At 35.4% G+C, this 24,931-nt stretch overlaps 1 protein-coding gene across 1 annotated transcript in view; it reads left to right on the top strand.

The window, feature by feature from the left end:
* The window catches only part of LOC140170480 (transcriptional regulator Erg-like), a 102,588-nt gene that overhangs the window by 41,400 nt on the left and 36,257 nt on the right, over positions 1 to 24,931 (top strand). Inside the window, exon 6 of the mRNA XM_072193841.1 lies at positions 20,052 to 20,158. Coding sequence (XP_072049942.1) covers positions 20,052 to 20,158 — 107 coding nt within the window. The remainder of the gene's footprint in view (positions 1 to 20,051; positions 20,159 to 24,931) is intronic.

Here is a 24,931-nt window from a genome sequence, read left to right on the forward strand (position 1 = left end):
GACACGTGATTCTAGATCTATATTTTTTATGCAATAAGTTTTAGTGTACATCATGTATATTTATGACGCATATTTTGCTTCGAAGTGCTAACTTGCCTTACAAAGCTTCTAAATTTTATTGAACACTTCCAAATAATCATGGACCAAGCTCAGTAGCAACTAATTATCTGACGGAGGAAGCGTTTAAAGTTGAGCTAATCGGAAGCTTCCAATCTAAGCATTACTGTGATTAGTGATCCAATTGCATCAATGGTGTATAGAAGCTTTGTTAAGTTAACAAACTTGAAGGAATAAATCGACGAGGTTTTTTTCAATCAAGTACATCTTACTTCAACTACGGTCCGTTAACTCAACAACCTGTAAGAGCGATGCGGAACACAGGTTGTTTTTCTCAAAGTAGTTAAGGGAGACAAAATATAGAACAATATTTGACTCGTCAAGTGTATTTATTTCCCACTCGTACTTATAACATAAGCACCCATAGAAAATACCATGCTGGATTGCCAGTAAACTCTCTAACCTTCTCCAAGTTGAATGCACAATAATCCAATGATGAATCGACGACTAGATTGAAGAATGCGTGAAAGTCTACTACAAAGGAAGGAAACTCTTTCTAAAATTAATTGCGGAAAAATCAAGCTCTTCCTACCACTTTCCACTACTTCCCTATGAGGTGAATTTGAGCTTGGTCAAATGACTAGGGCCGCTTAAAAGGGTCATGCGCAGTCGGTGTATATTCGCTAGATAGTTGAAGTGATTTAACTCGGCCATTTTCCCTTGATCAACAAACATTAGGGGCTTGACTTTGAGCTCTACGCTTCACGGTTGCCATGTTCTGCCGCGCAAAAATCGACAAAATTATACAGTTCTTTTTTACAAAGCCTAAATTTACTGTAGATTTGTATACTGTCTAGAATGGCGACTTTCATCGTTTCATAACTCATATTATAATCATGGAAAGATGATATTTTGGTCAAAGTTCTTATTTAAAAAAATTATATTTTTGAGAACTCACGTGGACATGGCATCCGCGTGAAGATCGTTAAACATCTAAGTACGTGGATGTAGGGCGGGAATGTAGAGGACTGAGTACTCACTCTCCTCGCCGCGAAGCAGCCTACCAACCACTCCGTTATCGACCCTTAATGAGGTATTTCCTTCACTAGCACGCTATGCATTGGATAGCATCAAATCTAGCTAATAATTCAGTCGGCCTAGCTTGCTGCCTGCTATCCATTCTGTTAACCGAGGCATTGCATGGTTGTTAAGGCCATACAATAATGCTAAAATTGTCAAAAAAATCAGAGTTAAAACTATTATATCTAATTACCATATTTGGAATCAGATTGAAAAATACGTTTAAATGCATACAAACATGTCCAGCCTTGATTCAGTTGACTTCAAAATAGCTCTTCCCATTTTTTGGAATTAAATCATGAAATCTTGACAATTTAGGAGTAAAACTACAGCATGTAAAGCTAGTACAAGAGGTAGCTTTTTAACGGTGCACACTAGTAAACAAATCATGCTCTACTATCGTGAGTAATCGGTCTCAAAATAGCGAGAGAATGAATTCACAATTGTCGTAAATTGGGCGTTTTTAAACAGTCCTTAAAGATCGTTATCTGCGCGTCTGAACCCTTTTAAAACTCCTCTTCTCGTCACTGTTTAAAGCTTTAGCGCTGCATGACATTCAAGCCACTTTTGGTTCAACCATCGCGACTGACGCTTTAACGTTTGTTTGTCTTTTTCACTCCGTGATGAATAAATTCTGTCGATGTCGGATCCGTTTTAGACATCATTCGCTTCCCCGAGTGTAAAAACAAGACGGAACCTTGCACGTGTATGGCATACTATTTCTTTCCTCTGTTTATCTCATTGACAAGAAATTATGGAAAGGCCAATTGTTTTATAATAATATCATTCATCCCTTTGTTTTAATGTGACATTAGTTTAAGAAAATACATTTAGGAGCCTAATGCAACGTGAAGGTCATATACCTGTTCATCTGATATTGAAGTGATGATGTTATTTTTTCCTATAAATCATAAAAATGGTATCACTCATTTTCAAATGGGAATCGTATATCATAATTGGAATAAAAGGTCCATAAAATTCGCTCAACACGTATATTAGTCATGCCTGGTTGGTATAGGGCACAGAGATACATGATTTAGTCATCATTAAAAGGCCTATCTGTAAGTATAGTTTACCGTTTCGCCCAAAGTTGAAATAATGATATTTACAAAATAATTAAAACGAGAAGAATGGGAAAGAAATTGTGGTCGTAATGAAAAAGCTAAAACGTTAATTATTGTAATTGGAGAATAATTGCTGCTTTAGCAAAATGAACGCTTAATTATACAACAAAGTAAGCAACAATTATCAAAATTATATTCTTATTATCTCGTAACTTATAAAACAAAGACCTATAACTCACTGCATTGGTGATTGAAACATAATATTTGCTAATAAAGAATTATTCATTTGGTATGTGATATTAGTTAGTCTATTTACATGAAAAGTTATGATACCATCAGAATGATTGAAATATGCTGTTTTGATGGATATATAAATCTTCTAACTCTTCAAACTTTTTTTTCCTTCAAATTTTATTTTCATTTGACAAATACAGGAACTGTTCAATTTGTGTCTGAATTGTAATAGTCGGTTAAATAACCACACCCCTTGGCCCAGTTCGTGCATGGAGCTATACCAATATTCAATACAAAATGATGACCCTGATGTGCTAAATGCCTAAATCCTTTCAATGCGATGACTGTGCTGGTGACGATTCATAAAATTACAAAGTTGATTTTTTTTTTCAGAATTGTATATTTTAACCAAATCTTTCTTGATAAATCATGCCTAAAATGGGTGGATCAGTAGTATTGTTTCAGTGGTTCTTGAGAAAGTCCTCTTTTAATTAATTAATTTGAACTTTTTTGGTCGGGTACACTACTTAAGCCGTATCTATAAAGCACGCATTAATATATTGGGTATTGAAGCCGATTTGGAATCGAATCTTCCATCAATTACCCAAGGAAACTAAACGTAACCAGATACATCAATGCACTTCATTTTGATTTTGAATGCCTAGCACGTGTCGAAATAGGGCCTTAAATACTAAGTCAGGTCAGTCCATATATTTTCTATTGAAATCACACAAACTAGCTCAAGAAGCATTGGCATGTTTGTACTCATTTGAATACACGTTAAGTATTGATAACAAATATTATGTTTGGAAAAGGCTAACCCCAAATTCAAGATGGGTTCGTTCAGGGTGCCCACTGCGGCAAAAGCGATATACCGGCGATTGTGGATTGCAAATTCGACGTTTAGCATATGCTATGGCGTGTCAGGTTTTTAAGAATAACACAGATTTTGTGAAAACTATAACCATGATCACTTTAAGAACAAGCTGTTTGAGTCTTTTGAGAGACCTTTGGGGCGTGTTTGCTTGGCTGTGTGGGCAAATAAAGAACAGTTTACTTCACATCTGTTCTGGGCGGATGGGAGACCAGTTTAAGGATGTGCACCATATTGCCAGGTCATTTCATAGATGGTGATGACCGATGCGACCTAATTTTGTCAATTTTCAGAAATTTCCTAAATTTGAAAGATAGGTCCTAGATAATAATAAGAAAGTTAGTCTCTGTACACATCAGTAGATTTCGTAGCTCACTATTGAAATTAAATTAACCAAAACTAACATTTTGATTTAATTGAGACAACCCACTGCAGGCAGACGTAAAATTGGTTCAAGTATACAGAATACCAGTTATGATGATTTCTATAAATTTCCTGTCAGACACGTTTCTCGACGTTGGCCTAAAATTATCTAAAATGATTGTTTTCGCTGACTGGATAACAATTTAATTGTTTTAACTAATTGCTACTTCCGAAAAGTCAACCTGATATTTGACATAGGTGGGCTTGAAATAAGGTACCATTCAGTGATACATTGTGCAATGAGATGTTCATATATAATTTTCATGCAATTTTAAGAAGACATCATCTAAGACAAAAAAAAAAAACAATAACCGGATGCTTAAACTTGGTATTTGAAGGCCCATATAAATACTTGCATAGAAAAATAAATGATTTCTATATTCACACAAAATATTTAAAAAGGTATTTTAGAAAACCATCGGATCAATACTGAATTCAGAACTTATTTTAAAGAATTTTTACACTTTTGAAATATTGTTTGAATCTGTGCTTTATTCAAAATCGACATTAAAAGTTGGGATCCCTGATTACTTTAACCATGTGGCATTATCAGAGACCAGCTGCACATAGGTTTGCATTGGGATTTTAAAATTTGTTTTACAGCTATCGATATTTCGATTGATTTTACCACATTAATAAAATTTGGCTTAAGACCATTTTAATGAACATGCAGTATATTGTAATTGATCTTTCCTGAAAGCTTCCTTATTGGTTGCGTGACACATGACGTATATATTGCTAATTCGTGTTCATTTAACGTCATGTTAAAGGAGTAGATTAATTGATGCCTTTCGAGGAAAAACAAAAACAAAAACAAATATTCAAAATTTGTATAAATATGTAAAATTCAACAACCAGCTGATTTGTAGCAATATTGCAAGATAAGTAGTGTGGGCCCTAATTTTTCTTCAATGATACAGTTTTACGCAATATACTTTGATGAACTATTAAAATACCCTGCGAAGAGCAAGGACCATACGGTGTTGTATCTGAAGTAAATAACATATAGAAATCAAGAGATACATAGATTTGGACACTTTTAAGATTGATTAATTGATGTTTCTTTAATTGGTTAATTTTGCCCCTTCTGCAACGAATACCTATTCTTATTTTTGTTTGTTTGAAAAATTGGGCCCATGTCTTTTTTTTTTTAATACACACCTATGACGTCGCGCTATTGTTTTACCGCTCCATTATTTTCCACGAATGGAGCGATGATTACAATAACACGCCATTCGTAAATGCCTTTCTCTTTTTTTTGAAAAGCAAATACTTTTCAGGGAAAAAGTATTGGCATTTACGAATGTAGTGTTAATAACAATTGCACTTTCGAAAAGCATGTATTTGCGTAAAGTGCAGTATTGTTATCATCACTTCATTCATGCAAAACAATGATACGAAAAACAACAAAACTATGATTTTCATTAATACAATAAATTAAGGGCGTACTACACCCATATATTGGTTTGATTGGTCTAAAAAAATATTTTTTCATATATAGCTAGGCGATATATGCACGAATCATGTGAAATAAAAAAATATGAAAAACATCGCGAAAGAGTGTCCTTTTTCACCCATTTGTCTTAAAGTTGGCTGGTTGGTAAGGACGCTTATACGATCCACGTAGTCTTCTGCACAACCGGGTTCTGCCGTTTCTAACATTCATCGATATTCACATACAGTATATTGTTTGTATTGTTAAAGCAATCAATTTGGTTCCCTATTAGACTCGCTACCGGTCCAAAATACGACCTGCCTACTAGGGCTGACACGTCAATTTGTATTACCAATAGGAAATACACAGGTCAGACATTTCAGAATAATTCTTTAAGATTTGGTAAAAAAGTTGGTAGCCGCCTCATTTAATATGCTACCTAATCAAAAATTTGTTGAAATAAAATTAAGGATCGAATGCGTTTTAGTGTCAAAAAAGGCAAAATTACCGTCAAACTTTCGCCGAATTCTGCACCCTTGCGAAGCCCTCGGGCGGGTGCACAGTTAAATCGGGAATAAAAATATCCGACCTTTGCGATCAAAAACAACAAATTACAACATTGGACCATGTTTGGACATACTGTAGGCAAAAAAACACTATTGCCAAATAATATAGAATAGAACATTTGACATCAACTTGACAAACTAATGAAGAAAATGTGCTCCATAAACATTAAGTAAGTGCGCAAAACAATTCCTATTCAAATGCGTGTATAAAACTGAACAGGGCCGGACGGCTACAAGACTACCGCAGAAGTTCAAAGTTCTCGTGTTGCCAGATTCAAACATGAGCATGTATGCCTAGCACCTTCTCTTGGTAAAATCCCTGATAAAATCAAGAAATGTATGTTAAAACCTCTTCCCTCCCCGTGAAGTGGCGTCATTGGGGGGGTCATGGGCGTAGCTAGGAATTTTTAAGGGGGGGGGGGAAAGGAGTGAAAGGAGAAACCCTCATTCAAGGGGAATTTGTGACGAAACAAAATAGGCTCAAAAGTACAAAAAGACCCTAATAAAATTCTTCAGGGCGACCGCATCCAAGGGGGCGGACTTCCCACAGGGGTGGGGTAGCTTCCCCATTGCCCCCTTATGTATGGGCCTACGGCACTGGACGTATGAGAAATTTGCTCAATTCCGCAATTTAAGACATTTTAACAGGCCCTAATAAAGTAAGTAGAGAACGTGAACATATTAAATAATAGTAGACCTATTATACCCCGGGTATATTAATACTTGGCTTCTGCAATAATATACTCGCCTACGTGCCAAAACGCGCGGCTTGCCCTTCTCGGCCTGCTGCCTAAAACTGAATACCGGCTGCCATGTAGGTGTAGGTGGATAATGTTTTGGTATGTCGATAGAGGGGTTGGCATGTCAAAGTGGGGAGGGCAAAGATTTGTTGGCATGGGGAAAGCAATTCACCGCCCCAGATGGCGAGTTGCGATAATATAAACTGAATCAGCGGTGTAAAGCACGAGTATAGGCCTACAATTCCGCAATTTAATAATTAGGCGTACATAACACGGAAAAATAAAAGTTAGCCCGGGGTCATAACACTACTAAAATATTCAATAAGCATGATAAGGGGCTCACTGGGGGATTTCCAAATGGTGTAGGCCTACCAACTGAAATTTCTTACCTCTTGCATTCCCTTCCTTCCCCGGCCATAATCGCCTTTGTTGTCCCTGTTTGTTGTTATAGTATTAGTGGTTTATTAGCCAAACACCGAGTACTAAAGACAAAATGATCCCGAGAAAAAAATCATCAGACATTTTACACGAATCTGATTACTAGCTAAGCCTATGATAGGCCACCTACATCAATTGGCCTACTGCTGATAGGATCCTATGTGCCAAATATTAGGCCTACATTTCAAAAATACCAAATGACAATTTAAATGACTTACCGGGGTATCCTTCACTTTTAGACATTATAATTAATTTTAATTTTTCACACTTTGCTGGGATTACTGGATATGCCTTTAAAATTGTATAGATGGGAATGTCTAAATGCGAGCGTAGGGCCTACGTAGCGTGCCGGATAACATGCAGGAAATTTTTCATGATTTTTTGCGTAATACTGTAGGCATAGGCCTACCCGTGACGTGACTTCCAAAAGTGCGTGTTATTCAAAAATCAGTCGTGTCCCATTTAATGTGCACCAAATATCGCTTTCCCCCCTTCGATCTGCCCAATTTTCCCAAATTTCTTTCCCCGGCCCGTCTTGGCTTGTCCAATTTTTTTTTTCATACTCCATGGCTCCGTATTGGGATTGCCCCATACGCCAGAATAATATTTGAGCTTAAAAATACCTAAATATATACATGCATAAAACACGGCAACTGGTTATAACCAGCCCGGAGACAGCTCGTTATAAAAGTAATTATAACGCACGGGTGATGTAGTCAAAATTCGCGTGTCAAAATTCGGATACCGTGGCGAGTGCAGAATTCTATGGAATACATTTGCTTTTTTTTGCCTTGGATAGCGACAATGATAGGTAAGACACAAAAAATATGAATCCACTTAAAATATTATATCACTGTATCAATTTTGGAGTTCCTAGTTGAAATGGATTAGAAAATAACGACAAAATAGTTACCAAAATTAGCAAATCTAAGCTTACGAGTCTTATTGAATATGGTGGGTATAGGTGACGAGAAATGCAATTTTTTTCAACATTGCTGTAGTATGGTTGTGGTAACCTGTTACCTATGGCTTAAGTAAGTTTCAGTGAAATAATGTCGCTAGTTACAAATACAAAATATAGCTCAACATTGAAAATAGAAGCATTTTAACCAGTTCGTTTTTGATAGATGTGGAGCTCTGAAAATCACCAAGTTCATGAAGCCATCAGGAACCACTTATTCCCATTTTACATATCAACATTATTTCTCTAATGCGTTGGCAACACGTATCCAAAATTTTAACGAAATCCGTTGATAGCAAGCTTTCCAAAATGAAGTGAATTTAAAGCATGAGTGATGTACCTCCTTTTGGCTTCTATCTTCAAAAGCATGTAAGCTACATTCATACCGATGCCACCAATATAACGAGAAGATTTGCCCCTTCATTTTGCATACCACTTTGTCCATTTTTTTTTTCTCATTTCTTCACAAAATGCAAAAAACCGCAAAAAAAATGCAATGGGTGTAGTACCCCCTTAAGGAAGCGGATAGCAACATTTGCACATTATTGTTATGGGACATGAGAGCACATCAGACATATCGAATTACATGCTGAATACGAGGATTGTCCTTCTGAAAAAAAAAAAAAATAATAATTTTGATTTTGTGAAATTCGTGATATAATACAAATTTTATGGCAAATTATTAAAATGTCATATTTTTTGATTTAACAGCCCTCGAAGTAAACTTTATAAATCTAATAAATGATATGTAATGAAACTGTAGGCCTATGTAGGCCTAGCTGGGATGAAAAGCCGAATTGAAAATTTTGACCTTTCATATTGAACATAAACATTTTGTCCAAAAAGACCTACATTTTTAGTGTTTTGAGGAAAAAAATCTGTAATAATGAAGGTCAAAATTTTCATATGATGGACAGCTGTTCATCCCAACTTCATAATCTTTAGGTGCATATCGTTAGATTTATACAATTTACTTTTTTACAATTTACAATTTTTAATAATTTGCCATAAAATGTGTAATGTATATATCGCGAATTTAATAAAAATCAGAATTATTTGATATCAGAAGGACATTCCTCGTGTTCAAAGTCCAATCCGATGTGTCTGATTTGCTCTCAGGTCCCTCAAATATATTATATAGGCCTACACGTGAAAACGTCGCTATCCGAGCCCTTAAACATAAATTTACAATGCAATCTGTGAAAAGTAAGGCAAGATCAAAACGGGCAGGTTAAAAGTTGTATATACTTATTATGCAAGATGTGTTTTACCCTCACTTTGGTGGAAAATGCTTATTTAGGCTTAACTTAGTAAGCCCGTAACTTTAAATTATTTGGACCTTTCTTTCTACGCTTAGTGTTTTTATATCATTTTTTTGTTCTTTATATTTTTATACGTTTTCAGTGGCTTGGGACCAACGTTTAATTTGTTACATTTTGGGCAACATTGCTACATAATACACATTATGTATCATGTATTTAGGCCTATGTATCTGTTTATTTTTAAATCGTTTGCTTTGGGCATGTTTAATAATGATAAAAGCCACAGTAGGTCTATTTTCGGTATAATTTTATTTCACTTTAGTACATCTGATGTTTCATCTGATAGTATTTTGGCATGTTTGAATATTTACTTACATCGATCAGTAGGCCTATCCGATAATTAAATATTATAATGTTAGGGACGCTCCAGTTGATTTCGGGAGGGGGACTGGAAGTTGAGCTTTTATTTCGCGTAGGAAGCGGCGAAGTTTGTTTGTTGTTTTTTTTGCCGCCGAAGTTCAGGGACATAATAGGCCTAGGTAAAATGGGTTGCAATAAGGCCAACCAAATAAAACAAAGTTTACACATTTAAAATGTTCGTACCTTACTTCGGCTTAAAGTAGAATCATACCTGATTTAGGTCCTTGCTGCGAATCAACGATATATATCCTCGGAATGATTCCATCACAAATTATAATTACTAGTATCCAAGATAAATAAATAGTGTCCATAATTGCAAGGTTGTCCAAAATCGAACACTCGATTCATAGAGAAGAATATCATTGCTCATGATAGCGGCAGGTCTACCTTTCTTGAGGTACAAAACTGCAATGATCTGCATTTAACTATTTCATATTAACCTATGACCAGTTTGCCAATTTTCTTTATTATGCAAAATACAGACCTAAACGCAACTACTTCAATCATGTCAATAGTTAACACATTAGAAGTGGGCATAAAGAACTATTGATTGTACTTCTAATCACTTTAATGATTTTACGAATCTACGTTTATTCAATTTGGGTAACAAACATTTTAGATCTTTATAATTCAAGAACGTGGTTACGGATGATTTAAACTAAACACCTGGATCGTGATATGATGGGTAATTCTATAGAAATTTTACATAAAGCTGAGTCCGTGTATTTTTCACCTGCAACTAGTACGATCATTCTATTAGTGTATTTGATAGTGTATTCAGTGTGAGCAATTGATCAATTTGTAAAGAGCATCAAATTTCAATAACACTCCATTCGTGGAAAATAATGGAGCGGTAAAACAATAGCGCGACGTCATAAGTGTATATTAAAGTCGGTTAATGGCCAATGGCCACAGATTAGAACGTGAGTGGCTAAGAATGGCCTAGGGCCTCCGGCCCACGGCCATTCTTAGCCACTCACGTTCTAATCCTTGGCCATTATCCTATACATAAACACTGCATGCAAAGTTGCAAACGCTCTTAGAAAGAGTTTCACGATGATCATTAACTTTATTTGATTTAGAAACACCAATAATATTCTATGATATTACCAATATAGCAATGCTGGACTCAATATCCTCCACATACAAAAGAAATCAAATTATTTCATTTCATCATTGCCACAATTTATCTACATTTATATGTCATACATCTTGTAGAGCATAAAACATGACGGTTGTACACCTAATACACCGGTTGATGCAACTGATGCTTTCACGAACCAATCCAAAGAGTGAGTTTCATCAACCAGTGCAAGGTGGAATTAATGAATCTAAAAACATATTGTTTTGCGACATAGAATATTGTTAAAGCAATCAATTTGGTTCCCTATTAAATGACATTAGTTGCAGCACGAAAAAAGCACTGAACAGAGTCTCTAATAGCCATCAACAAAGACAATATATTCGGAGGTTCACATGTACGCTTATAATAACCCTAGCGCGCGACTGCTAAAATATGCATACATAAAACCCTGACATTATATCCTTTTAATAAAAATAGTTACTGTAATAAATAATTTTAGGCTAAGTAAATTTGCTCAATGTATTAGGCCCCTCTGAGGGCTTTTTAACCAAGCACGTGGCGAAATGAATAATGACTTGACAGTGTGATTGGAGCTTGCTTTTGTCTCCGTAGGGCGCTGTGTGCTTACAGTCCCGATTTCAAATTCACCCATTGAGGCAGCCTATCGGCGAAGCTCCAAGAGCACGCATTCATCGCGGTGGGATGTGACTTTCTTTCTTAACGATGTTTTCCACGTACATCTTTGTATATTGGAGGTTGCCTTAAAACTCTTAAGAGATTTGAACATATAGTAAAAATCCGATTAAGCCACTACTAGGGATGTTTGTGCATGCTCATTTTAGTGCAATCTTTGGCTATAGATTTCAAGAACTAACTTCAACTTACAGGATTAATTATACAATTTATAGCAAAATTATGAGTATACGCTTTGTGGTTCAAGCGAAATAAGGGTTAAGGAGGCTAATTTAGAGAAGCGTAGACGTGACAAGAAACGACAATAAGTAAAGAATAGATGAAGGAAATCCATCTTTTCCTCCAAGACGGATTACATACAGTTAATATTGCCGCTACTTCTTGCTTGCTTTTTAACATGCTTTGTATGCCTAGAAAGGTTAACAATAGGGTGATGTGTTCTCAGATACAAACCAGATTGGCAAAAACAAAGGCTCTTTAAGGTATGTAAAACCACTACTAGGAATGTTTGTCCTCATCTTAGTATATTTTCAAGATGGCATGGGAAGATGTTAAATCGTGAACTTTGAAGCCAATTTGTGAAAAAAATAAGTCTCCCTTCATGCACCAATCTGCGAGATCTTGAGAAGGTTAAGTTTTGAACGGGCCTCTCTCCATTTACGCGTCATGGAACAAAACATAAATATTTGTTGCAAACGAATTCGCGGAGAGATTTCCTTTGACGATTTCCTAAACTTGTTCTTTTACTTAGATCACTTTAAGCTCGATTCTCGTCATTGTATTTTAATTGATTGGTATACATAAGCATATAAAACATTCAACAGATTTGAGGATTTGAAGTTTGTTTTGGTTTTTTCTTTGGTTTGATACCAATTCTATATAAGAATTTTTTTACAAAATTTGGACGGAAGTGCAACACATTCAATGTTATTTATACTTTTTTTTCTTAAGAAAAATGCGTTTTTTAAGAAAAATTGATCATATTTCCTCCCTCGATTAAGTATTAAATCAATAAATCCGAAGGATGTTCGTTTATCTAAATTAAGATTGATTTACACTTGAAGCTTTGTCAATTTGACGCATATGGAAGCTTTTAACAGATTTGAAGATTTTTAAAGTTTGTTTTTGTTTTTTCTTTGGTTAGATAACAATTCTAAGTAATTTAAGTAAAAATGTATTTTTTAGACAAATTGCTTCATTGTATCTTGCGAAAGGGCGGTCATATTCCATTGTCTTAATATTTCCTTCCTCGGTTATAAGCATTACATAGGAAATCCGGAGGATGTTCGTTTGTCTTAAGGGGGTACTACACCCCTCGATAAATTTGTGTCTATTTTTGCATTTTTCTCAAAAACTAATAACACAGTGGTAACAAAAGTTATAAATATTATAGGGGCAAGGAATCCAATTACTACACTGGAATTTCAGTGACCCAAGACAAGCGGTTTGTTATTTATGATAAGAAATAAGGTACCGCTAGCATGTACCTCGTTTTCTATCATATATACTGAACCGCTTGTCTTGAGTCACTGAAATTTCAGTGTAGCAATTGGATTCCTTGCCCCAATAATATACAAAACTTTTGTTACCAGTGCGTTATTATTTTTTGAGAAAAATGCAAAAATAGTCACAAATTTACCACAGGGGTGTAGTACCCCCTTAATATACGAGTGATTTATACTAGAAGTGTTGACAATATTTAAAAATATAGTTATGAGAATGAACCATGGGATTATTGGGGGCATGAGTCAGGAGTAATATATAATCTTTACTTGTGAAAATATATAACATTGAAACGAGAAGGCTGTAATCCTCTAAGTTAAACAATGAACATTTTACAAAAAGAAGTGCATTTTTATAAAGAAATAATAATTATGTGAATTAAATATCCGATCGGTCGGACATGTTTCCCGCGTCATAAGTTCCACTTAAGATTTGCCCATATAACATAAAAATGTGATATAGAAAGTGGTCAGTATAATACTTGAGTATTCCCAGTTAATCGCTACAAGACGAGTTTGTCCCCTGACAAGTCTTCTCATTCCAGTCGCTTAAACTTTGGCCTTCTTTTCAGCTCATCCGTCTCTTAAACCGCTTCAAATTGCACTGAGAGGCGTATCCCTACAAAACGGTTGAGCGACAAGTACCCTACAGGAGAAGGAGCCTCAGGCAATCCCTGCAGCAGTTAAGACTTTCTGCTCGATTGTATATTGGTTTACTGTAATAGACAAAATATGTGCAACTAGTATTTTTACGAACAATATGAAGCGAAAAATGTAGAATCATTGCATCAATTTGACTTGTTTTTTGCTTTTTAATGCATTTGTGTTACTTTTTATCATTTCAAATTTGGTATGAAAATCTAAAATGTTAAAATTAAAACTGTGAAATATCATTATAGACTGAGAGTTTACTTGTACCAAGCAAATCTTACCCAGTGAAAATGATATTAACTGTGAATATAAAGCCTAATTTTAGAAAATCAAACTTCAAGCTTTATCATCCTTGATTGTGATTGATATGGTCGAAGAAAAACAAATCATAATTGGTTTCTTGAAAAGTATGAACTGTTGAAACCAAATGTTAAGTGACAAGCGGTGTACAGAGATTTATGCCCAAAGAACACATATACTAAATCACAAGGTTTTCAGTGATTTTCATAAAACAATAATGGCGATTTATTACATCAATTATGCATATTTTACATATATTTGAAATACATATTCAATGTAAAATGTGCAATTTGTTAGTAAAAATTTACATATTTTGAACTTCTTATCAAACAAAAATTTTACCATTCGATTGGCGACATTTAAGCTAGATATGAGTATGTCTGACTACATCGTCCTACGGCACACCCCGGGGCTTGATATTACTGGTCGGTTTGCATTTTTCTCAGCCTTTCTCCTAAGAGACGTTTGTTGTATTGAGGCAATTAGGATCAGTGTATATCAGTAGATATCGTGTTAGAGTGACTTGGGGCTATACGTACGCCAGCAGCACTTGAGTAGAGCTAGGGCATGTATAAAAGCATGAAAACTACATCGCCACTGAAGGAGCTTCATTTTTTTCCTATCTTGGAATTCTGTAAAATTGAGCTCTTTAACATCAAGAGGAGAAAGAGGTGGTTTAAAAGTATTTCACATACTGCTGGTAACATCGACTGCTCATTATATTTGGGCGATGATGCCATTTATTTTAAAATAACCGGAGGCCTCTAAATGGCCTTCTCGTTCTCCTTTTTTTGAATGCCTCGCTCAAGTGAAACAAGATGCAAACATGTTTCAATTCAAAAATGAAGAGTGAAAATACAAAGGAAAAGGAAAAGATAAACAAAATACTTCACTTTTGTGAGAAATGTTTTTGAAAACCTTGCATATGTTCTTCCTTCTAATTGCAAGTATTATGCTATCTACTGAAGACGAAAATCGTAAGACAAGCATCGTTCAGTAGTATCTTTTAGCGTGGTTTGATAATTTGGATTTTAAAGACAATTATCGTTCATAATTACTAATCCTGTACACAGTAAACATACACCTGCACACACACCTAGCAATATTAACATCTTTTAGGTTTATATATCGACTCTAAAGCTAGAATAAAACTGTTGTTTTTAGCTAGCATGATATTGAAAACATTGTAAATCCGTTAATCTACCGTCCGTATATACACTAATTAACTTGTAACAGTCTATCAACACATCAGTGAATGAAGACAATACGATTGTGTCCTTAATATCACATGGAATTATAGGTTAAAACAACCTGATTTGATAAACTATTAATAAACTATCAAAATTATACAACGTATTTTAATATGTGAAGTTTTTAGTTGTTGACTTAAGTTTTCAATTTACTACAATCGAGTCTTGGTGTAATGAGTAAGTTGTGCATATAAACACAATTGTTGATGACATTATGGAGCAGGTAAAACCAAAATATACCCGCGGATAATAATGCATGCCTTATTGGAAGAATTGAAACATAAATATATCTCTATAGTGGTGGTAAGGTACTAATAATAACACTTTGAACATTTACTCGCTGAAATCTAACCAAACTATATTACATATTTTGCAAAAAATCAAAACTCATCACAAGAACCACTGGAATGCATACTAGGCATGTTCAGTTCATACTCATTTGGAAGCATTTTTCGATTCATTCTTGTGATAAAAATGTGCAATGTGATGAGTTTTAGAAATTGGTAACATTTGAATGATTCTGGTGAGTGTACTCAGCTCTAGCGCTAATAGGGGTATAATGTTAATAGCGCGGAAGGTATATTTTGCTGGCATCATTTTAGATTAGTGTACGTTACAGTTAATGAATACTGTCATTGTGTTATTAGCATAGAGTGCGGTAAATACTCGTCAGATCCCGCTCTGTGTAGTCGTCGAGACCATACTTCAGGTGCTAAAAATGTAACAGGAAACATCAATTTTAAAAATTGCGGATTTTTTAAAAGAAAAAAAGGCTGTTTAGGTCTCCTTTGTAATAATCGGGGAAGCAGGAAGTAAGTATGTCTAAAAGCAAGTTATGTACGTGCAGTGTTCTGTCTCAAATCGCCACGTAGTTTATCAACAACAGTCATCTTCAGTAGACCAACTTTTGGTAAAGTATTGCTATATTCTTGAAAATGAAATTTTGTTACGCGCATAGTCTTGTGTGTGAGCCTTTATACTTATTGTATTTATTTCTTTAAATAATGGTATATCAAAGCATTTTGGCAAAGACGTATTACCCGGTATCGAAAATTGGTTTCAATGAATTATTTTTAGATTTGAATTCAATATATTATTTTAGTTAAATCAAGGATAGAGGTGAACAAAGGGCGTCCATTGTTTCTAAAAAATGACGACAATGAAACGGATTTGTCCATCACGTACGCAAAATTATATCAGCCTTATCAAAACTCACTTATTTTCCGTAATTTTTGCTGCCATTGCTTTTTGGTGGTTTTTTTAAATTTTGGTTTTCTTTTCTCTTGCGCCTTGAATCTATAGACAAAGGCGCATATAAATACTTGTTGTTACGTTACGTTATGTTATAGCATGTATAACGATACCCAAATTTATATTCTCATCTTCTCTGGTTGAACTGGCTCAAATATCCCTTGAACAAGAAGTCACTGTTGATTAATATGATTTAAATGCATGCAATTGTGGGACCCAAATGTCAGCGGCTGCGATGTTTCATCTTCACGTAGGCGATTAAAGATATGCGTACAATAGCAGCTCTGAATTGTTCTCAAATAATCATGATACTGATGGTGTGTTAATTATCTTCATTTGAGATACACAAATCTTCAGAAAAGGCTCGGATGAAAAAAATAAGATTTCGTGGTATATATTGCCGTAAAAAAGACTCTTACTGCATGATTCGTTTCACGTAGGCTTTCAGTCGAATTGTAAACATTGGTTCGAGTTTACGCATACCGGCATGCATTGCGCGTTCAGTATTATCGAGGACCTTATATTTGTCATGATAATATCCCGTGATGCAGTTGGTGTTTATAATTGTCCCTTAGTGGCCTGAGAAGTCAAATGTGGAAGTCAGACAAGACTGTTATCTAAGTATTCTGACAGACCATAAACATGATAAAGTCAACCTACGAGCTATCCCATCATGCACCTTAATGCCTAGCAAACATGGCGGAGTGAGGACGGCATCCAGGCAAGTAAAGTGCTGCTCCTCCATCGCTATAGCGACACGGGTTGGTAGGAAGGAAGTTAGTTGACATGATCGATTCACTTGCAATATTTTTCCCGCGTGCGTTTCCTGTAGGACCACTTTGTCTGCAGATTCTGCATACACCGATTCAATACAACGCCGTGCAACCCGGCAACCATCGAGTGCCACCAAATTTACTCTAATTCAACCATAGTCAGTGTTAATGTATTATCATTAGAGTTTGATCAAAAGGAGTTGTAGAAGATCGGGTACCAGCAAATAAGGATATCCTTAACTCAATGGCTTTTCCCTCAGCGTTTTCCGTTGCCTAACTAATCACGATGCTCGTCAGTTACAGCCGCAATGTAACAGTTAAATACAGGTGGTGAAGAGAAAAGAATAGCATCTTTTGGGAAATTCGCCCTGTAACGAAAAATTGTGTGATATTTGTGTCGATAACAATCGTATCGTGTTAAGATGTTGCCAAGTGCAATAGTGTGCTGCAGAAACTTGTCGGAAGTTGTACGAAATTAAATTTGAGGCTTTACAATTTTCATCAAAAGAAGTCGGGGTACGATCAATAAAAAATGTTTTACTGATTTTAACTCCTTCCCTAAATATAGATTGAATATCAAGAAATGAAATGGTAATGATTTATCCTTATTAAAAGTAAAATGAACCCGAGTGAGTATAAAACCCGTGCAAATTAATTAACACATCAATTTTCTCCCTGGATTCTTGGCTCGCAAAAGCCGTAGTTGACGGGGATTAATAGACAAACATACATCATCACTTTTTGGCGCGCATGCAAACGCACGTGTAAACTACAACATAATATCGTCTGCATGTGGTTTGACGGTATCATGGGACTCATGGCAAGACGATTTAATAAACCTCATACGTGAGCTAGCTTTAATTTAAAGCTTCGATCAATTAATGTCGATCGTTGCTCTGCGTTCCAGGTAGAAAAGAAACCTGTAATTACCTATATAGAAGAGTTGTGTGTACAGTGATCTAGAGCGCTAACAAAAATCACGCGCCTTCTATATCAAACTTTGCACGCCAGTCAAGATTTTTACCATGTTTAATGACACAAAATGCCAATTTATTCCGTGAATTTTCTTCCAAATTCAAATGCTACCCTAAGATCCACTGAACCAATACTAGTCTTGTTTGTTCTCATTTAAATATATTTTTAATACTTATTTTTAAAATGTGTACGAAATTGTTCAATTCTAACATTTTTGGAACTGTTTATAATTATTTGGTTTATTTTTGGTCTTGTATGCGCAATGTGAGGGCTAAAATGATGAGCCAGCAATGGTCTGAGAATCTTTTGGCGCTGAGAGATCATTCGGTTGACTTATCATTAAAGCACTTGTTGAGCGAAGATGGAGTGGCATTCATCATATTATTCTGAGCTAGGAACTAGCGAACACCCAATATTGCATGTTTGCATCCGTATTAGTTGAACATTATTAGAATAACAAAGAAAACGTGTGCGAAATGCAATAACTGATAAATCTGTGATCTTCCAAGCCAATGTACACGATGTATGGTTAATAATTCGTGGTCATCGGGCTTTTTGATAACGTCCGATGGGTCGTTTTTGGATATGGCTTTAGTATTTGGAGTGATAATGCATTGAATTTGACAGAAATGATGTGGAAGAATAACACGGGATACGATAACATAAACTTGATTCTGTATTTCATTGCACACGCTGATATATCGGCTATGCGTTTGTTATGTATTTCTTCGTCTACCGTAGATCGGGCTATTGATGAACTACGCGCTATAATATCAACTTGGTTTTGTAATGAGGTGACACGCAGCGCGGATTATTAAAAGTGATTTTCTACTTTTTGAATACTAATTAATCATTTTCAATCTTTCCATTTCCTTTAATTTCCTCTATCTTCGTGTCTGTATGTCTTTCTTTCTTGAATCCTTCCTCTTTTTCATTTATACTTCTTCCTTCTTTCCTTTCTTCTATAGAAGATCTTTTTTCTGTGTGTTTTCTAATTCCTTTTCTGCATTTCTCTATTCTTTACATTGATTTGACCGATTTCTACCATCTCCTTATTCACTTTTTCCATTTTGCCCTGTTGATATCTTCATTTTCTCCATTCATTTTTACCGATTTCTGCCTTCTCCTTATTCCCTTTTCCCATTTTGCCCTGTTGATATCCTCATTCTCTCCATTCATTTTTACCGATTTCTGCCTTCTCCTTATTCCCTTTTCCCATTTTACCCTGTTGATATCTCCATTTTACAAAAGTAATAACTGATGCATGAATTGCTACTTTCAACGGAAAAAGAAAACCATGATAATACACATTGGTAATAATAGCAACCCTCTTTCAACATATCCTGTAGATTCCGGTCCCATGATATAGAATAAAGTTCACATCAAAGCAATCGCTAGTCTCTTAATATGTTCAAGCTTCTCCTGTGCTTATATAGACCCTTCTGAGCTGTTTCCTTCGCTTACTTCTTTCTCATCACGTTTTTTCTCTAGGCAAAAGAAGCGAGATCGCTTCGAGAAATGAAGACAGAAAAAACCAAGCTAGCAACTGATGGAGCTAGAATCTACTCGGGGACAAATTTACATGTCATGCTTGTTTGATGACTTTATTTAGCTTATTTTGCCGCGCATCTTTTTTTTTCTCTATACTCTATACACCATGGCAATGCCAGCATACGCCGTTAAATATACCCGAGAGGACTTTTATTTTATAGACCCATGAATATTCGGGCCCAACTCGAGGTTTGATTCTTATTTAACGCAATGCATGCTGGGTAAAATGTAATTCAATACCGCGTATTGTTTCAAAAATCTTTATACAAATAAAAAATATAATTGTAAACCTTTTCTAAAATTTGTATCGAGGATGACAGGATCATTGATATTAATGATGATTTAGGTGAAATTTGTAGGAATTTGGCAAAAAAGTTGTAGATGGTGCAGTATTTGAGCAGTTAAGGGTTATAAAAAGTGGGAGTCTATGTTTCTGGAGATTGTGTTTCAATTGATTCCCATTTCAGGATGCGATATTGGCTCCCAACCTTTTATTAGCCCGAGCACTTGGCATCCATTTAAAGCTATAGCATGCCCTGTATACCCTGCAGTCATTCGCCCACTTGATGCGGCTGCAAGTATAAAGGCAGTGCACAAATCACAGAATACTATATGATTTCTAATCATTGGGCATGTCTACATTCTTCACAAACTTCAAATTCATATCTCAAGATCCACTGGAACAATACCAGGCTAGTTTGTGCGCATTGGAACTGATTTGTATACAATTTCTAATTTGCTTATGAAAGTAAAGTTTTAGAATTTGTATATGATATTTCTTCTTTTTTTTTTTAAATCCTGTTGCGTGAAGAAGCTTAAAGGTTCTAACGAACGAATAAGCTTATAAGCCCGGGGGTAACTGTAACACCCGACTGCCGACCATAGCGGTGTAGTGTTGTATCACGGCGACGCACGCTTCTTGACGGAGCAAGCTCCCCGCATTTTGACAACACTCTCACGTTACTCTAAAGACAACAGTAGAGTCTGACGCGTTTACGCGAGACTCGACTACTAAAACATGGCCAAATTATGAGTGAAAACCCGAGTCTTAATAAAAATCATCAAACCAAACACACGACTGCCTTTTAAAATCAATGCTGAGGCTTTTGTGTCTGAATGATCGTATACACTATCGGACTATCATATAATTTTACGTTGTTGATTATTAATATTATAGTACTCGTACAAAGTTCCCACAAGTCTTAAATTAGCCATATCATCACTCAACAAAAAATCCATCTTTTTTAACATCATTAATATAACCACCACCAGAGCTCAGAGGGGGATTCGAATGAGCGAGCTCGAAATGTCAATTTGCTTTAATAGCTAATGTTCTGTCTTAGGGTTGATTGATGTAAACCTTGCAAGAGCTTTCTAAGCTAATGCTGAGCATGTTGGCACTTATTTGAATCCATGTTCAAGTTCATTTCAAAAGTTATTATAAACAGTTGAAATGTAGAGATTTTAAAGATGAGATCTTTTATATTTTGCCGGCCCACCACCCTCTCCTATAGCTCGACCTTGCATAGGGGGTTTAGCATGATGAGGTGATACAGACATAAAGATCGATATTACGACGTTTGCTGACATGATTTGGTCCCCGGGTGAAGGGAATATAGTATTCGTCGACATGTAGGGTAAATACAGCCTAAATGCATGTCATGACTTCTCTCTATGAGGTGTGTACAAAATATAGAATGGGACAAGCGGCTAGTTAGCTATATACAAAGGCGTATAACATTGCTTTAAGAGGTTTTGTTAAACTTATACTCAATTCCTGTCAATTCTACTCTTAATTTTGTCATTGTCATTTTTAAAAATTTGTATTCATGTAATGTGTTCTTTCTTCATTAGTGGGTCAAGAAAAGCTTTTGAAATTAACCAAAAAATAAGGTGATTTTTACTGCATATTGTGTTGTTAAAAATACATCTTTGTGTTTTTATTCCAAGAATTATCAATAAAAGTCATAAATAAATATATTCAATGATAATTAATTGTGTTCCTGAAAGCTACACTGGCTTTTAATGTCTTTTAAATGGCTTTTCATTTCAATTGAAAGTTGCTTGATGTTGTATTATATGTTAATTGTGTTGAGGATACAAGCTGATCGGATAACTTCGTCAGATACGGCATCTCCTTACCACAGAAAATCAGTATTAAAATGAATGCAGTATAAACTATATCAAACATTGAGAAACTATACCGCACAAAATACAAATTATTTATGGAATTAGAAACTAATAAATCTATTATATGAATTATAAAAGTAAACCGACTTTGAGAGATTTTACGAGGACGTTCGAATATGCGATAACACTATACCAATAAAGCAGTGAGTTACGTCTACTGAAGATAGCACAGTATTATGTGTAATGCCTACGTGCATAAATCACGTCTACTGAAGATAGCACATTATGTGTAATACCTACGTGCATAAATTACGTCTACTGAAGATAGCACAGTATGTGTAATGCCTACGTGCATAAATCACGTCTACTGAAGATAGCATTTATTAGAGCTCTAGATTAGAGCAGTAATTACGTATACTGTAGATAACACAGTGTGTGTAGTGCCGACTTACATAAATTACGTCTAATGAAGATAGCATTTATTAAAGCAGTGAGTTACGTCTACTGAAGATAGCACAGTATGTGTAATACATACGTGCATAAATTACGTCTACTGAAGATAGCACAGTATGTGTAATGCCTACTACGTGCATAAATTACGTCTACTGAAGATAGCACAGTATGTGTAATGCCTACGTGCATAAATCACGTCTACTGAAGATAGCATTTATTAGAGCTCTAGATTAGAGCAGTAATTACGTATACTGTAGATAACACAGTGTGTGTAGTGCCGACTTACATAAATTACGTCTAATGAAGATAGCATTTATTAAAGCAGTGAGTTACGTCTACTGAAGATAGCACATTATGTGTAATACATACGTGCATAAATCACGTCTACTGAAGATAGCACAGTGTGTGTAGTGCCGACTTACACTGAAGATAGCATTTATTAAAGCAGTGAGTTACGTCTACTGAAGATAGCACATTATGTGTAATACCTACGTGCATAAATCACGTCTACTGAAGATAGCACAGTATGTGTAATGCCTACGTGCATAAATCACGTCTACTGAAGATAGCACATTATGTGTAATACTTACGTGCATAAATTTATATACGTCTACTGAAGATAGCACATTATGTGTAATACCTACGTGCATAAATCACGTCTACTGAAGATAGCACATTATGTGTAATACTTACGTGCATAAATTTATATACGTCTACTGAAGATAGCACATTATGTGTAATACCTACGTGCATAAATCACGTCTACTGAAGATGGCACATTATGTGTAATACCTACGTGCATAAATTACGTCTACTGAAGATAGCACATTATGTGTAATACCTAAAGTGCATAAATCACGTCTACTGAAGATAGCACAGTATGTGTAATGCCTACGTGCATAGATTACGTCTACTGAAGATAGCACAGTATATGTAATACCTACGTGCACAAATTACGTCTACTGAAGATAGCATTTATTAGAGCTCTAAATTAGAGCAGTAATTGCGTATACTGTAGATAACACAGTGTGTGTAGTGCCGACTTGCATAAATTACGTCTAATGAAGATAGCTTTTATTAAAGCAGTGAGTTACGTCTACTGAAGATAGCACATTATGTGTAATACCTACGTGCATAAATCACGTCTATTGAAGATAGCACATTATGTGTAATACCTACGTGCATAAATTACGTCTACTGAAGATAGCACAGTATATGTAATACCTACGTGCATAAATCACGTCTACTGAAGATAGCACAGTATGTGTAATGCCTACGTGCATAAATCACGTCTACTGAAGATAGCACATTATGTGTAATACCTACGTGCATAAATCACGTCTACTGAAGATAGCACAGTATGTGTAATGCCTAAAGTGCATAAATCACGTCTACTGAAGATGGCACATTATGTGTAATACCTAAAGTGCATAAATCACGTCTACTGAAGATAGCACAGTATGTGTAATGCCTACGTGCATAAATCACGTCTACTGAAGATAGCACAGTATGTGTAATGCCTACGTGCATAAATCACGTCTACTGAAGATAGCACATTATGTGTAATACCTAAAGTGCATAAATCACGTCTACTGAAGATAGCACAGTATGTGTAATGCCTACGTGCATAGATTACGTCTACTGAAGATGGCACAGTATGTGTAATACATACGTGCATAAATCACGTCTACTGAAGATAGCACAGTATGTGTAATGCCTACTACGTGCATAAATTACGTCTACTGAAGATAGCACAGTATGTGTAATGCCTACGTGCATAAATCACGTCTACTGAAGATAGCATTTATTAGAGCTCTAGATTAGAGCAGTAATTACGTATAGGCCTACTGTAGATAACACAGTGTGTGTAGTGCCGACTTGCATAAATTATGTCTAATGAAGATAGCATTTATTAGAGCAGTGAATTACCTCTACTATATATACAGTATACATAATCCACTGTTTTGTAATGCCTACAGTATATTTAATGCCTACGTCGTGTATAAATTACATCTACTGAAGATAGCATTTTATTATAAAGCAGTGAATCTCTTTCTTCCATGGTTGTACATAGCACACTTTGTGTAATGAATATATGTGCACAAATTACGTCTACAGATGATAGCATTAGTTAGAGCAGTGAGTTACGTCTACTGTAGATAGCAGAGTGTATGTAGCAATGCCTACGTGGATAAATTACGTCTACTGAAGATAGCATTTATTAGAGCAATGCATGAGTTACGTCTATACAGTAGATAATACAGTGTGTGTAATAATCCCTATATATACGTGTATAATTATGTTACATCTACTGAAGATAGCAATTATCAAAGTTACATCTATTGTAAATAGCACAGTCAGTGTATCATATATGGGCATAAATTACGTCTGCTGAAGATATCATTTGTCATAGAGCAATGGGTTACATCTACTGTAGATAACACAGTGTGTATAATGCCTACGTGCGTAAATTACGTCTACTGAAGATAGCATTTATTATAGAGCAGTGAGTTACGTCTACTGTATATAGCCGTGTAATGCCTATGTGCTTAATTTTATTGTAAAATGCATACGCCCGAAGTACATATATAGCACGTCTACCGTAGATAGCAAATGTAAAGAAAATAAATATGAAATTGAGTGAAAAAAATCATAAAATCTATATACAATTCAGAATTTATCATGCAAATCATGTTGTATTACACTATATGTTGGATATGTAATTGTATGTCTTTATTGTAGATATAGAAGCCTACCTCTAAAA

The sequence above is a fragment of the Amphiura filiformis genome, chromosome 14 (assembly GCF_039555335.1).
Source record: "Amphiura filiformis chromosome 14, Afil_fr2py, whole genome shotgun sequence".
NCBI classification, from domain to species: Eukaryota; Metazoa; Echinodermata; class Ophiuroidea; order Amphilepidida; family Amphiuridae; genus Amphiura; species Amphiura filiformis.